Source organism: Gouania willdenowi, chromosome 13 (genome assembly GCF_900634775.1).
Source record: "Gouania willdenowi chromosome 13, fGouWil2.1, whole genome shotgun sequence".
NCBI lineage: Eukaryota > Metazoa > Chordata > Actinopteri > Blenniiformes > Gobiesocidae > Gouania > Gouania willdenowi.
Window position 1 is genome coordinate 38,309,857 of NC_041056.1, and position 16,487 is coordinate 38,326,343.

Here is a 16,487-nt window from a genome sequence, read left to right on the forward strand (position 1 = left end):
TCTGAGGAAGCCCCAAGCAGCCGAGCACCCAGCGCATCCCGCCACCGACCCCAACCCAACGAATGAGCAGCCGGCGGGCCCAGAGCCAGCAGGGATCGAACCCCTTTTCTTTTCTAAACTTCAGGAAAATCATCCTCTATACCTTTAAAGCTGATATCCGGAGTTTCTGAGAAATCTATGTTTATGTATGATTCTTTTGAAATACAAAAAATAATACCTAACTAGTCATTTACTATGGTCTACTGTCGGCGTTCATTCATATACATCAATGTATATAAGTCTCGCCTTTGTCCTATAGACCCTTATACAGGTTGCTTTTGACAGTAACTAGTACTGTAACGCAATATTTTTTTAAAGAAAAAACTCCGTTACCATTACAATATGGTGCGTTTGTCCATCACTTTTCTAGCTACAGTGTACTTCCTGTTTACAGTGGCGCTACATATTTTTGCGGTATGCCAACCACGGTAAAACAGAAGAAGAAAAAACATTGTCAGCGTGTTTCTGTTTACATCACGTGCGCCAGTCATGGCGAGTCAATGCGAGAGCAGGACGAGCTTCTCAGAGTGGAAATACGCGTATTATTATTGTCTCCAAAAGATACACCGATGAAGCTATGCTAACGCTGCATTGGTGGATGTGATGGAGGCTTCTCTACCGAAACAACAGCGTATGGATTTGAACGGACTGTGACTGTTATCCAGGGACAGATCAGCCAAACTATTGATCGGTTTGTTGTTGTAAATAAGAAGCCTGTCGCTACTGCTGAGTCACTGCTAACAGCAGCTAGTTAGCCTGATATGTTTAGCATTGTGTACCTGAGAAAAATGCTGTGAATTAGTTTTTTCACATTTATTTTTATAAGCATTTTCAACAGCAGAATGTGCACCTGGAATATGCACAGCTTACTTTACATTACTGTGCTAAAAATGACTGTTTTAATTTTGAAGCAGCTGTTTTGTGCTTCATATGCACATCATTTATAGTTGTTTTATAGCAGTTTTTGTAAAGCAGAGTTGGTCAAAATTTATTCCGAACATTTTTCAGATTGCTTTCATTTATTTTAGAAGGTTTTTTGTGTTTATGTTGAACATTATTGCTAGTTTTTGTACTTAAGCTGTAAGGGAACATTCTAAGGCTAAACACAACCGTTTTCATGATGCTGAAGCCACTTTAATTTTTGATCTTTGATTCTGAATAATATTCAGGTTGTTTTGTGTTTTATTTATTTCACAATTCCTTGTAACATTTTCAGTTTCTGCTGGTCTCAGATAAATAAACTGGTATTGAAAGAATACTTAGTGTTTCAGTCAGATTGGTGTTTGTAAAGATTAATACTGAGCAGAGTTTAGTTCTGTTAATGTAAATGATTGAAACTTTAAGGTTGGATACAACAACATTTCATATATCAGAGGCTTTTATCCAAAGCAATGTTAATACAGGGGAATAGTTGATCAACAGTGGATTATTATATTATTACAGCACTGATATGAAGCTGTATGGACACAAATGACCCAAAATAAAAAATACATTCTTTAATTCTAAGTAACTCAAAAGTTACTATTTCCAGTAACGCATTACTTTTTGATGTAAGTAATCAAAATAGTACCTGAGTTACTTTGTGAATGAAGTAACTAGTAACGGTAACTAGTTACTTTTTTTCAATAACCAGCACAACACTGCTTATACAAATGGAAACGATCGCCAAGTGCGCCCAGCCAATAGGCTTCGACTTAGTGTTTTTGAGACTGTCAATCAAAGTGACTGTGGAACTGTGCACGGAAACAAGGCCGCACATCACAACATCAAACAGGTAAATATGATTATGGTTCTGGACCTACTGTATATCAATGCAACCCAATGCGACCTTGTTATGTTCCACGATGCGCATGCAGAAAAGTAGAGGCGTGGCTTCTGGTAGATTGGCAAAGGCCGCGGGAGAAAGTGGAGCTCAAGAAGTCCTCTCAGAAACTCCAGATATCAGCTTTAAGATAGTTGTAAGTGTTGAATAAAAACATAATTAAGCGCCTTACGTTAAATCTGTACATTTTTCTTTTGTTAAATGTTTTAAATGTGTTTTCATTTCTTCATGAATGGTTAATTTATTTAAATATTTGCCTGAATTTGCAAAAACAATAAAATATTAGAGTTTATTGTTATTAAAAGTGAAGAAACTTGTTTATCTGACCTTTGGGTCAGAATCATTGTAAAAGTAAAGGGATTTAATTATTATTGCATTGTTAGTGTCAATTGCATTTGATCATTTGGTCTCATTGTATTCGCTTTGGTGTTTCTTACTATTTTAATGCAATCAAGGGAAGAACCTGCAGTTGATTGAATCAAATGGTCTAGAAAAAGACCAATCCGACATATTATCTAATAGTATGAGAGAGGTTTAGTCAGTCAAAAGTCACAACCACAGACAGCCCAACAATTTACATTTAGCCTGAAGCTTTTTTAGTCCTTTAAACACTGTAAACCATCATACCAGACCAACATTGTTCCATTAGGACTGCAGTAATTGCAAATTAGAAATATGCAAAGTTCAATCAACCGTTGATATTGATATTACATCCATTCCTGACTGAAAACGAGACCCTGAGAAATGCAAAACAAGGACAAAAAGTCTAAGTAAATGTATGATATTATAATTCAATTCCATTCAATTCAACTTTATTTGTATAGCGCAATTTACAACAAAGTAATCTCAATGCGCTTATCAAAATATAAAATTCATAATAAGAAAGAAAAAACCCAACAAGATCCAGAGAACCCAAAAAAAGCATCTCAATTACAGTAATGTGAGTACTTGTAATCTGTAACTCTCATCTCTGCTGCATACTAATGCAAACTACAGCATAATATTGTTCAAATTGTCTTTGTTCAGCCTATACAGGTGCTGATCATATAATTAGAATATCATGAAAAAGTTGATTTATTTCATTAATTCTATTCAAAAAGTGAAACTTGTATAATGTATACATTCATTTCACACAGACTGACATATTTCAAGTGTTTATTTATTTTAATGTTGATGATTATAACTGACAACTAATGAAAACCCCAAATTGAGTATCTCAGAAAATTAGAATATTGTGGAGAGGTTAAATATTAAAGATCCATGGTGCCGTGGAAAGGCCTTTAAATGTTCTCAGTCTAGTTCTGTAGGTCTACACAATCATGGGAAAGACTGCTGACCTGACAGTTGTCCAAAAGACGACCATTGACACCTTGCACAAGGAGGACAAGACACAAAAGGTCATGGCTAAAGACGCTGGCTGTTCACAGAGCTCTGTGGTAGAAAAGTGTACAAGCAATAGGGATAACCACGCCCTGGAGAGGATTACGAAACAAAACACATTAAAAAAGCTGGAGTTAGTGCTTCAAGAACCACCACGCACAGACGTATGCAAGACATGGGTTTCGCAGTCAGTGATGGTTTGGGGTGCCATGTCATGTGCTGGTGTTGGTCCACTGTGTTTCCTTAGTTCAAAGGTCAACGCAGCGTCTACCAGGAAGTTTTAGAGCACTTCATGCTTCTTGCTGCTGACCAACTTTATGGAGATGCAGATTTCATTTTCCAACAGGACTTGGCACCTGCACACAGTGCCAAAGCTACCAGTACCTGGTTTAAGGACCATGGTATCCCGGTTCTTGATTGGCCAGCACACTGACCTGACCTTAACCCCATAGCAAAACTATGGGGTATTGTGAAGAAGAAGATGCAAGACACCAGACTCAACAATGCAGAAGAGCTGAAGGCCACTATCAGAGAAACCTGGGCTCTCATAACACCTGAGCAATGCCACAGACTGATCCACTCCATGCCACGCTGGACAAAACACTTTTGTCTGGAGCCTTTTCAGTGAACAACAGTATGTCCTCTGTGCTGCAGATATCATCATCATCATTATCATCATCATCATCATCACTCTGAGACATCACACTCTGATCAAACAAGCGTAAACTTGTCCTCAGTAGAGGCAGGTGTGTGCATGTTAAGTTATTGCAACACATGTTGTTTGCAGGGACACAGTTGAGGTGGAGATTTTCTCCCTCAGTGATATTTGTCTGTTGCTTATGATGCCGTTTAACCTTTTTCTCACAGAATAATACAATGAAAAGTGGTGCATGTGTTAGCCTTCAGCAAACCTTTGTTTTAGGCAAGGCATGACAAATGTATTTGTATAGCGCATTTCATACGCAAGGCAATTCTATGTGCTATACATGATTAAAAGTGCAACAGAAAACCTTTAATAAGAACATTAAAATCAGCAGTAAAAACATTAAATCACCATGTTTACTGTGAACTCTGGGCTCCACTATCTGATCTGTCCTTGTTATTCAACATTTTGTAAAAAGTCAGCTCCAAACAAGCGAGTTGGATTTTTCCCGCGTTATGACTTCATTAGGTAGAAACTTCTCCTCTTGACAATCCTGGCTCCTCCTACCCTATAAAAATATGAGATGAGCTCCTCCCTCTCAAACTACCTCATAGGTAAAACAAACACTGTGGTTTAATATAGAATATACATTATAATTTATTGTCATATACTGTATGTAAATCTACATACACAAAATGTGTTCTCTGATTTAACCCCTCCCTGAGGAACAGTGGGCAACCACGGTGTAGAACCCAGGGAGAAGTTAGGGTTAATACTGTATAAGGGACTGATCAACATCCCACAGTGATGGACCAGGGAGATTAGAACTCATGACTCTCTGATTACAAGCCTGCTCCCTTAACCACTTTATCCACAGATAATATATTTATGTTCAGTATATAGATTATCTAGTATAAAGATAATCCAGTGTATAGATTATCCAGTATAAAGATAATCCAGTGTATAGATTATCCAGTATAAAGATAATCCGAAACGCAGTGAGTGTTCACAGTCAGATCCATTTTTAGTAGCCGTCATATCACCTTTATCACCTTTGACATGATCTGATGTGTTTGTGACCCAATGCGACACAGCGGTTGGACAAAACAGTGGATTATCGTCTGAAATGGACTATTCCTGTAGTTAGAGGTGAGGATGGCAAGAAAGTGACGTAGCAGCTCTGATGAGTGTTTGAAACGGCTGACTGACTCCACTGCTGCTGTGATAAACACACACCCTGAAGCAGCGTTTGTCAGACTCACAATCACAATAACTGCTTAAATATCCATGTGTTTTACTGTAATATGTAGTTTTTTGGATAGCAAAAGAAAATCACTATGGTGATCACTGATCTACCTCTACAAGAGCGAGGCATGAAGTCTGCGTCTACAGACACGCCTACTTATGTATATGCATGAAGGCCCCAAAACAGCCTGTTTTTAGAAGCGTCATTAAAGTGACTTTTCAGAGGCTAGAACTCCAGAAAACAGGCGAGTTTGGGAAAATAAACTTCAAATATTATGTTGTTGGGGTTTTTAGAACAAATGAAGATGTGTGAAAAATAGCAAAATACTGTACCTTTAAAGTCTATTCTGAGGCTGACTGAGATAATGAGATGAGTTCTGACCTCTTTGTTCTGGTTTAAACAAATCCACTGTCAGAATGATTAATGTAAGATTCCCATATTTCTAACAACTGATAATATTGTAGAACATGGTTATTAACCATTTGTTTTGTATTCACACTTTGTCTTTAAAGCTGCTTGGGATGATGATTATTTTTATTAGATAAAAACAGTGTCGGCCTCATTGATCAATAAATCCAAAATCCTTTGCTCAGAAATAAAAGATGTAAAAGGTTGAAATTGCCGCTTGAAAGTTTGCTTTGATTTTCCACAGTAAACACTCTTACTGACATTGTCACAAAAATTTGGTGCATTGTGGGATCTGGAGTCCCTTAAACCAACTCATTTTAGCTCAGGATTGGGCTGCAGGTTTTAGGTGAAGAAAAAGAGCAATAAATCACTAATCCATACAAAAAGTGACAGATATCAGTAAGATCTGCAAGATCTTAACCTACATTTCCTTTATTTTGTAACAAATTTTTATCTAATTTGGGGAAATTTTGTGGAATAATTTGAGAAAAAATTGGTAGTTCTTTCAACAATTTGAGATAAAAAATGACAGTCATCGTGTGATATAGGCTTGTGGAAAACTGTGAGCCCGAAGAAATGTTCTATCTCTTGTGGGCCACACTGGATGCTCTAAAGGGCCAGATTTGTCCCCCGGGCCTTGAGTTTGACACGTGCCATAAACGGATGCATTTCTTATCAGATAAAGATTATTTACTAAAAACAAGAGGGAAAATTTTGAATATAACCACTTTGTTTTTATGCCCACTGTAAACACTTTCTGAATTGACATTCTCAATAAAGTTTGGTGCATTGCATTGTGGGATGTATAAACGGATGCACAGAAGTGTTTTTACTTAATTTTTACTGTAATTTGTTGTATTTCTTCTCCAGACAGTGATTGGCTCAACTCCATTTGTGTTCCAGTTCATTCCCAGTATTCCCAGTGATATCACCGATCACCCACCACACATTCACTTTCAGCTGATTCCAATTCTTCCATGTAAGCCCTAAATTAATCATCCCCCATTGTTTTGCAACAACTTTCAGTGAAAACACCAGAAATGATTTTTTAAACCCGTTTTCTAAAAAATGACATTTAAGACAGTCAGACATTTAAGTTTGAATAAATTCTACAACAACTTTCAGCAGAAATAATCTTGATTTGAATACGGTCATTTATTTATAGAAGAAGATAGCTCTAGTTTTAAACACCTACAGTAAACCTATATAAATCCCTCTTCAAATGAGTTATGTTTCAATGACATGGACGCCCTAAATTATTTCAAATGAAAATTTTTATTCAGGACAAAACTTAATCAACATATTAGGACACAATACAGAAAAAAGTAAAATTAAAAACACCAACTCATGATTTAGGGATGTGCAACAATATGTCCAGGCAACGCACACACGCAGGGTTGAGGTCAATTATAATTGTAATTGATCATTTTTACAAGTATGGCGTGATTTATTGTAATCGTAATTGAAAATTGTGTTGCTCTTGGAATCATAATTGACTTTTTAATTATAATTGGGAAAGAAATTGTATAAAAACTGTCATTTACATTTTAAACACAAACATGTCTTACACACATACGTAGTTAATAATTATTAAAATAGGTTTCATATCAATTGTTCCCACTACCTGTCACTCATCTTGAGGATCATTTTACCTTTTAAAAAAAAAATAAATAAAAATCTAAAGCTCAGACATCCACACCAAAAATATCAATACCAATATTTTCATTGATTATGAAGCCTAACAAGGTAATCAACAAATTTGTATTTTACAGCTGATTTAAGGTAAGAGTTAAACTGACCCGTTATCATAAGAGATGCTAACAGAACGCTAACACAAGAGGAAGGATACGTTTTATGGATTTATTTATTAAAAGCTTACTAATTGTGATTAATTGTAATTGAACTTTAATAAATGAGAACGTAATTATAATTGAATAACAGAGGAAAAATAATAATTGTAATGGGAAAAAATGCTGGTCACCATAATCATAATTGAACATTGATAACTAGAGACATAATTGTAATTAACAAATTTAATTGACCCCAACCCTGCAGACTGGAAAGCAAAAACACAAACGCGTGCAAAAGTTCAAAAGAGCATCTTTGGCCATCATCATGTAATAGATGAAAATAAAAATCAGTGCACATTTAATCTTGATTCATCAAATCTTTTACGTCACAATATTTGTGCAAAGATATGCTTCAGGCATAAAAACATTTTGATCTGGATCTTCCACAGTTAGTGAGTAGATGTTTGGTGGAAGTCACTGCTTTAACCACTGCTGCAGGAGGAGGAAGATGTGATCTCGAGCCAGAGACAGCTGGGGGAGGTCCTGGCCTCTGGCTGGGTACATGTTGGCACAGTGAGCCGTCCCTGCACCACACACCAACACCATGCATACAGCAGCAAGTACAAACACAGACAAAGACAGCAGTGCATTGAATAAATACAGGATAATCACATCACGTACCACCAGACTCATCTAAACACACACCATAGACACCAGCATCACTACTAATATAATGGAAAAGGAAATACTGTCTCTTTTCTAATATTTTACACTGATGACCTTTTTATACTGATGAACTTTTTATTCTGACAAACTTTTACCATACCTTATGTTGAGTTTATGATAACTGTGTCTGTTTTGGCTTGAATGTTGTGACAGGTTCATGTGCAATTTCTTTGTAGTTTGTCCAATGACAATAAAAGGATTCTATTCTATTCTAATTCTCACAAAGCCAAGGACTTTTGGACCTCGTCATACTCAAAGTACTCGACGTTATCTTGAATCTACCTTGTAACTGCAAAATACATTATATTAGATAAATAAGTAGTTATTGTCCTTAAAGTTTAAAAATACATTTCTCTCTTTATGACAAAGACTTAAAAAACTATCTGAAATCAGTGGTGACTCAAGTCATTAACACTTATAACGCATTATAACAAATTGTCCTTGAAAAATATCATAAACCTTCTTAAAATCTCTCAATCATGATAAAATCTCCTAGAAAATAAAACGATAAAAAACCTCACAGAACATTAAATATAGAGTTCAATAAATAACTGTGACCTTAAGTTTCTCTGAGCTTCATGGAGGTTTTTTCATCCAGGAGGGTTTTCCTGAATCCGTGTATCATTCGTTCATTCGTTTTTCATTAAGTAACAAAAACATGAAAAACAAAAAAAAAAAACACTCATTATTTGATATTTGTTTCCAAAACCAAAATGAAAAAATGGAAAACGCCTTGTTTTTCAAATTCAAGCTCTTTTGCTTCAGTACAGAAAACGAAAAAAGGAAAATGAACACTTATCCATTTTCTCCATTACCGATTGGCCAAAGTACGTGACCTGGAAGTGTACTATCATCCGACGCTAACGGCTATGCTAACAGCAGTTCGGCATGACAAGATTTCTGTTTCCAACTGTGTAACACAAGAAAGAACAAAGGGTTTTGTCTTTTTCTCTAGTTTTGTGAGTCATTTTGTGCAAATTCCTGTCATTGGGGAATTTTTGTTGTCAGTTTGTGTGTTTTCCAAATCATTGTGTTTTTGTTATTTTGTGTGTTCTTGTTGTCATTTTGTGTATTTTTATGTTGTTTTCTGAATTTTGGTTGTTATTTGTGCATTTTTTGAGTCATTTTCTGTTTTTTGTCTATTTTTTGTCATATTGTGCCATTTTGTTGAGTTACTTTGCGTTTTATGTTGGGTTTCATAGTCGTTCACACTTTTTTTTTGGGGTGGGGGCTTGCAGCCCCCTGGTCTGCTAGTTGCCCATGTCTGCTGTATTTAGTGGTGCTCCCCTCTTCTTCCCATGCCTTCAGATGTAATAATAATAATAATACATTTTATTTAGGCATCTTTCAGGGTCCTCAAGGTCACTGTACAAGTAAAACAAGTTCAACAACTTAAACAATAAATACCATTTACAATGAAAATAAGATGGGCAAAAATAATGGATAGTGCAGTATGTATAATATATATTCATATATATGATACTATAAATACTGATTACACTTTACTGATTACTTGGTTCTGAAAGTAACTTAGAAATATTACAAGTTACATACATACAACATTCTCTATTGGAATTGCATTTTTAACAGTAACGTCAACAATGCATCGCCTGAATAACCAGAAAAAATATGTTTTTATTAAAAAAGGGGAAATAAAGACCGTCTTTATTGACTTTACCTTTATTATTACTTTTTTTAATAAAAATTAAATAAAGCCAGTCTCTTTTGACCAGTCAAATTTTGTCTGACTTTGTAACACGTGAGTCGTCTTCATGCTGAAAACGTGACTTGTCGCATATGTGAGGAAAATTACAGAAATAGTAACTCACAGTGATTGGGATAAGCAACTTTAATCTGATTACTGGTTTGGAAATAGTAACAACTGAAAAATAACAGTAATATATATATATATATATATATATACATTTCCTTACCTTTGATAAAAACAGCAGGGAGCTGGTCTGTGATGTCCTGGGTGATCCCTAAAGCGTGCCACGGATCAATGGATCCGTTGGGGAAAACGATTCTGCTGGAGCGGATGTTGTATCCGCCGTAATATTCATTGGTCTCATCAACAGCTGCTGCTACCTGCTCAGCACTGATGTTATAGAAGTCTGCACACTGCTTCACCTGATAACTGAACACAAGGAAATGAAAGGGCTTAGCGACGGAACATTAGGTACTCATTAAATGGTTCACTGTGATGTCACTCAAGTTAATAAACAAACAAATATATTAAAGTAACCATGGTTGCAAAGGTGCAGAAAAGGTCCCGTAAATTTCCATGTGAACTGTAGCTCTGGAATTTTTAAGACATGTGGAAAGTAATAGAATCTTAAAAATTACAACTGTGATTTCAACTCAATACATTAATAACTGAAAAATTCGGTCGTAAAACAGTGGCACTAATGCCAATAACTGCACTTCAAGCACAAATAGTGTTTGTTTTAACTTAAAAATAACAAAACAACAAAAACATCAATGTTAAGTAACGTATTACTCATCTGCCTGACCCCTTTTTTTAAATAAAGATAAAGATAAGCAAGGGTGATAGATCACCTTTATTGTATAGCTACAGTATGTAGATACATACTGTATGTAGTGCTACATACATGATATTTGTTCTCTACATTTCACCCAGTCATGAGTAGCACCCAGGGAGCAGTTGGGGTTAAAAAACTTGCTCAACATTCCACAGTGATGTCCAAGTGAGATTCAAACAGGTGACCGTCCGATTACAACCCTGCTTCCTTAACCACTAGACCAGTGGTTCACAACCTTTTCAGCACGCAACCCCCAAATAAAGGTGAAAAAATTAGTTTAAACTGGCAATTAATGGACATGAAAAATAGTAAAAAAGAGTTTAAAAGCGACAGAGTGAACAATATAAGGTGGGAAAGTGGTGGAAGGGGGGCCTAAGTGCTGAAAATCTCCTGAAAATGTGAAAAATACAAATTTGATGGAGAAGTGGCAGAAATGGAAGTAATGTAGAAAAAATGCATTAAAAGGAGCAAAAAATATGGCAAGTGATGAAAATATGTTTTGTGTAGTTGCAGAAAAAGGGCAAAAAAAGGTTTGCTCGAATGGCATTTTTCAGATATTGTCAAGTATACTTGCAAGAAATCTGGTTGTTTTAGTCAGACTAATGCTAAAATATAACATACTAACTACAGCCCGGGCCAATTGTGGAATGTCACAGATTAATCAACAGTTATTGTTATATTTTTAACCGACGATTAATAAGTAAATGATATTGAACCAATGTTGCAGCGCAAATATTTTTTCTTCAATTTAAATGTAGAAAGTGTCCATTTGTACGGTTGCCGTACGGACAACCCACGGTGCTATTGGTACGGTTACCGCAGTACAAGTACGTAGCGTCTTAGAGTTAGATTTAGGTTATAACCCAACATCGCAACAATTTTTAGGGTTTGGTTTAGGGCAAGGTTTAGTCTTAGTCACGTGACCTAAACTGGCCAAATAGGGGCGCTGCGTACGGATAGAATGTCAGTAAATTGATACGGCAACTGTACGAATAGCCTTAAATATATTAGTGTTCTGCTTGTCTTCAATCATATGTTGATTATTATAAGACTTTGTGTTATGTACAGTTCATATCCTTATATCAATGTTCTTCTTTCATATATCAAACCAATTATTGGTAGTGACCAATTTATTGGCTTTTAAAGCCCCCCAAAATCAAAATTGGCCCCAAAATCCTGAATCAGTCAAACTCTAATACTAACTACTATATCTAACATTCCTGTTATGGGCCAACCTTCAGTTTTCTATTTTTTTCTGTTTAATCCCATTAATTCCCATGAAAAGTTTCCAATTTTAAAAATTGCTGGAATTTTGCCACTTTAGAAGCAACACGTGAGTAGGCGTGTCCATCGCTGTACTCACTGCAGGGGGAAGCCAGTGAAAGGCTGGTTGGGAGAATCCGAGCTCTGGTAGAATCCAAATTCAGAACAGGTCTGATAGACCCACTGCCTCCCTGATAACACACACACTCACAGAGCTCATACATCCTGTGTGCAGATCAAGGTCATCATAACACAAGCAGCAGCACTCTGAATGACCTCCAGACATTATTTACATTCAAAGACTTAGCAACAATGAGGAGAGGGACACTGGACCACGAGTAAGATCATTTGTGAAGCCTTTTTCTGAATGGAAATGCATTCAATTAGGGAAAATACACTAATACGCATTGATACAAAAAAAAAAAAAAAGCCTTAAGATTCTCTAGCAAAATTGAGATGATGTGTATGATGGAAAAAATTCATTTGTAAGATCTTAAAGCTGCTCGGGACAATATTTTATAATAATAATAATTTGCTCAAAAAGATGTAAGAGATTAACATCAAACACTCTCTTATTGACAAAGTTGGAAAAGTAGTATGCACTGCATTGTGGGAAATGAAGTCCCGTAGACGGATCAATGGAAGTGTTTGTACTTAATTCTCACGTTATTGATTGTGTTTGCCTTCAAAAACTCTGCCAATGTGACTTCCCAACACATTTCTGGTGTTTTCAATCAAAAGTTGCAGCAAAACAGATTTTTTTTTTGGCTTACAGGGAAATATCTGAATCCAGCCTCAAATGTCTGGTGGAATGAGTTGATATCACTGGGAATACTGGGAACAAACTAGAACAAAAAAAAAAAAAAAAATCAAGCCAATAATTTTTCTACTCGTCTGGATAAGAAACACAAGAAATCACAGTAAGAATGAAGTAAAAACACTTCTGTGGATCCGTCTATGGGACTCTACATCCCACAATGCAATGGCCAACAATGTTGAAGAGACAGTGTTTACAGTGAAGATCAAAACACATTTTCAAGCAGTAATTTCCACCTTTTACATTTTTTTTTCAGAGCAAATGATATTCGATTTACTGAGGTTTTCTATCTCATAAATCTGAACATCATCTCCAGCAGTTTGAAATTGTTTCAACCAAATCTGAATCATGATTTTGGTATTTTCCCTGTCATTTGGTACGTATGAACACAAAGTCTGTATAAAAAGCATCTGTCTTGTTGTTCCTTATTTTCTTTGGTTTGTAGTTTTGAGGATTGACCTTTTGTCTTAACTAAAGCTTCCACCCACACTAACTTTGTTTAGTTTCTATGATTTTGAATGTAACCACTGGGCTACACATGAATGCCACACTGTGCTATTTTCTGCGGTGGTGGCCATTTTTAACTCAGCACACCCCGGACCTCCAAACCCAAAATAACACTGAAAAAAGGCTGTTTTACAGCAATAGTGAGCAGATGACAACATTTTCTAGAGTCCATTTATAACTCTGTACACAACTATCCAGACCCACCGCCTCCTGCTGCCGGCCCGTCCCAGGATGTGTTGGTCATATCTCGGGCGTTGTTGCTGAAGCTGGCGTTCAGGCACTTCATAGAGAGGGTGTCCATCATGAGGCGGGCCACGGCACCATAGCGACTGTACGGGTCCCCTAGTGAAGTGTCGGCCATGACACCACACAGCACACCGATGGTGATGTTGGTGCCTACTACACCCTACAATAGCAAACAGCATACAAACAGTGGAACAGGATTACTGATGGAAGACACACACACAAACACACTTTTACTTTAGGGCTAAAATAACATAAAAAGAAAACATCTCAGTAAAATAGTTTTCTAGACATTTATTATTAACTTTTGGTAAATGAAGGCCAGTTAATAACAGCAACTCATCATCATTTCATCGAGATCAGCCTTTTTCAAACCGTGGTCCATTAGTTTATTGTGAAAATGTGTTTTTAAAACTAATATATTTTTAAATCACACGTGGTTCTTAAAGTTTAAATTACATATAAGGGTGACATTTTTATTTGGGGAACATTTGGGAAAAAGTAAGTCCGGGTCTGATACTTTTCAACATGTTTTTTTCAGGAAAAATGTTACCCACTGAAATATCAGGTGTGTATTGCTTAAAGCTGCACTACCTAATTTTTGAACCATGACAGACGGGCATGGCTAAATTTGAACCTTAAATCCCATCCCCCCACTCTGAAAATCACTCCCAGTCTCCTCCTCTCACGGAAGAGCACAAAATCACGCACGAGAGCTGAACGTGCACTACCAGTAAAACACATCGCCACGCTAAAGGATGCACACAAAATATAGGAAAATGAAACATTAGATTACTTAGTTCTAGTTCTGCTAGTTTTTAGATAACGCAGGTTCCATTAATGATTTTCAGCACTTTTCCTTCTCCTTTCCCCTCCATTATCATCAACCGTATCCATGGAAACCCAAGAACAACTTTTTGATGTCAATTTTTAAAAAGGCAATGAAAGACATAAGGTATTATTACAACAGGAACCATTGAGTTGTACCTCAGTGTGTGATGGCTGTGACTAACTTTCATGTTGCCCATTCCACTCAGTTACCCCAAAAAGATAACGGAGTGGAAAGACCATCATTCCATCATTCAACCCCATGTTAAACAAAAATTAGAAAGAAACCAGCACTGCTGCTATGCTGCTCATACAGCACAGCTAAAATGGAAAATTAAGTGAACTACTGTAACCTCCATGATTTTCAACATCTCAAAGTCAGTAACGAGGGTAAACGTTTTACATTACGGTACCACCTCATAGTTACACAGGTGTGCATTTTATGAGCGCAGTCAACTGAAGATGGATCAGTGGCTCAAGAAGGGGTGAAATAAAAAAATTAAATAAATGGAAACTCTGACCCAACAGGAAAGGTACATCGTCCTGATGAAAGTAATTCAGACGCCTCAAGTTGTTGAGCTGCAGAGACAAGGCAAGGCAAGTGATCCCATGCACTTAAAGCTGCAGTATGGAAGTTTTTTTTGGCATAATTTGGTCAAAAGCCTATAATCATCTTTGAGCATATTGTAATCAAAGTGTTCTGAGTGGACAGGGAATCTCTTCTCCTTCCCTTGGCTCCGTAAATGACATTTATAAATTCAGGAGCGTGATGCTGGACTTCAGCCAATCAGAGATATTGGCTTCTCGAGTGAAGTAAAGCGCGTTCACATACCATCAGTAGTAAAAGCGTAATGACCGACGCTCCAGCAGAAGTCTCCATCGCAGCATTAGACACAATAGTTACACAAAAAAGCAAGCGGAAAAAGGCAGGCCGATGAGGAGAAGCAACAGTCTATGGCACAAACATACTTGTGAGAAACAGACCGCTTTGGGTCCTCGCAGATTCCCGTCAATGTGCAGAATCTGTCCCACGTACTGGTTTCAGAGGGAGAGTGAGAACAGAAGGGATAAATCGCGTGTAAAGCTAAGAGAAGCATATCCAAGGTCGACAGACGCAATTCATTCAGTCTGGATGCGGAGGGATGGTTGTCACTCTACCCTGAGCAGCAGCTGAGATCGCTGCGGCTGCCTGTGTGAGCTGTGTGGGGGGACGAGCTCACGGCACCAGCCGCTGTTCAGGACATTAACTACAGAGTGGTATGTGCATTCATTTCAGAGTCTCTAAAACATCAGAAAACTCTCCACTAACACAAGATAAAGTCCATATATTTGTCACTAGACTCTATTGAGAAAAAAAATGTAGCTCAGAGCTCCACAGGAGGGTTATGTTTCGGTTTCGAAACGGGAGCAGAGGAAGGATAATACATACTGCAGCTTTAATCCAACAGAGCTCGAGACCTTGTTCGGTCATTGTGAACATGCAAACGAAGTCTAGAGCGGATCAAAAAGGCGAATCCTAGAGTGATTGTTTCGGTCTCAGTGCATTTCCAGTAGAAGTCTAGAGTGATAAGGAGCGCGGTGAACACAATCGATTTCGGTGCAGATTAAACACAGAAAGTATCGTCAATGACTTAGAGCACACAGCCTTGTGGGTGATCAGTAGAGCCGGCACAAAACATTGCTTTAAAACCACCAAAAGCAGGACAACTTGTTGCTGCTCCATTGTTGAATGTTGTGAAAGAACAAACAGAGGAAGAAGAAGTTTCTGTGCACTCTCAAGCGCTCGCTTTCACCCATAGATGAGAGTCTTCTTCAGGGTTCTGTTTCTCTGCCGAGAGAAGTCTCTACTCCAGTAATGGTGCCCTCGATGCAACTGTACCAGAGGCTGTTTGGAGCAGATCAGACGTTACGTTCTTTTTTTTTTTTTTTTTTTTTTTCTCTTGTCTGCACATTCTGTCGAAGGTTAACACTACAAGAAGTGCAATCTTTTAACAGCAATGCATATTTTGTTATTGCAATTAAATAAATGTATTTATTTCATTGCATAATTGTGACCATCACCAGCCCTCCCTAGGGAAGGGTAAGAAATACTTTATTAAAGGGAGGATGTAAAAAAAAAAAGAGAGGGCAGTGTTACACCAAGGTGAGGGGTTGGAGAGGGGTGGGGAAGTTAACAGGGAAGAGGAGTACAAGATAGGAAATGGAATGTGTGGGGAGTAGTCGATAGATTTC

At 37.2% G+C, this 16,487-nt stretch overlaps 1 protein-coding gene across 1 annotated transcript in view; it reads right to left on the bottom strand.

The window, feature by feature from the left end:
- Window positions 1–7,491: 7,491 nt before the first annotated feature.
- The window catches only part of prss59 (serine protease 59, putative), a 33,366-nt gene continuing 24,370 nt past the window's right edge, over window positions 7,492–16,487 (bottom strand). The window contains exons 6-9 of the mRNA XM_028463962.1: window positions 13,389–13,590; window positions 11,961–12,051; window positions 9,989–10,191; window positions 7,492–7,912 (exon numbers count right to left, since the gene is read on the bottom strand). Coding sequence (XP_028319763.1) covers window positions 7,803–7,912; window positions 9,989–10,191; window positions 11,961–12,051; window positions 13,389–13,590 — 606 coding nt within the window. The 3' untranslated portion in view covers window positions 7,492–7,802. The remainder of the gene's footprint in view (window positions 7,913–9,988; window positions 10,192–11,960; window positions 12,052–13,388; window positions 13,591–16,487) is intronic.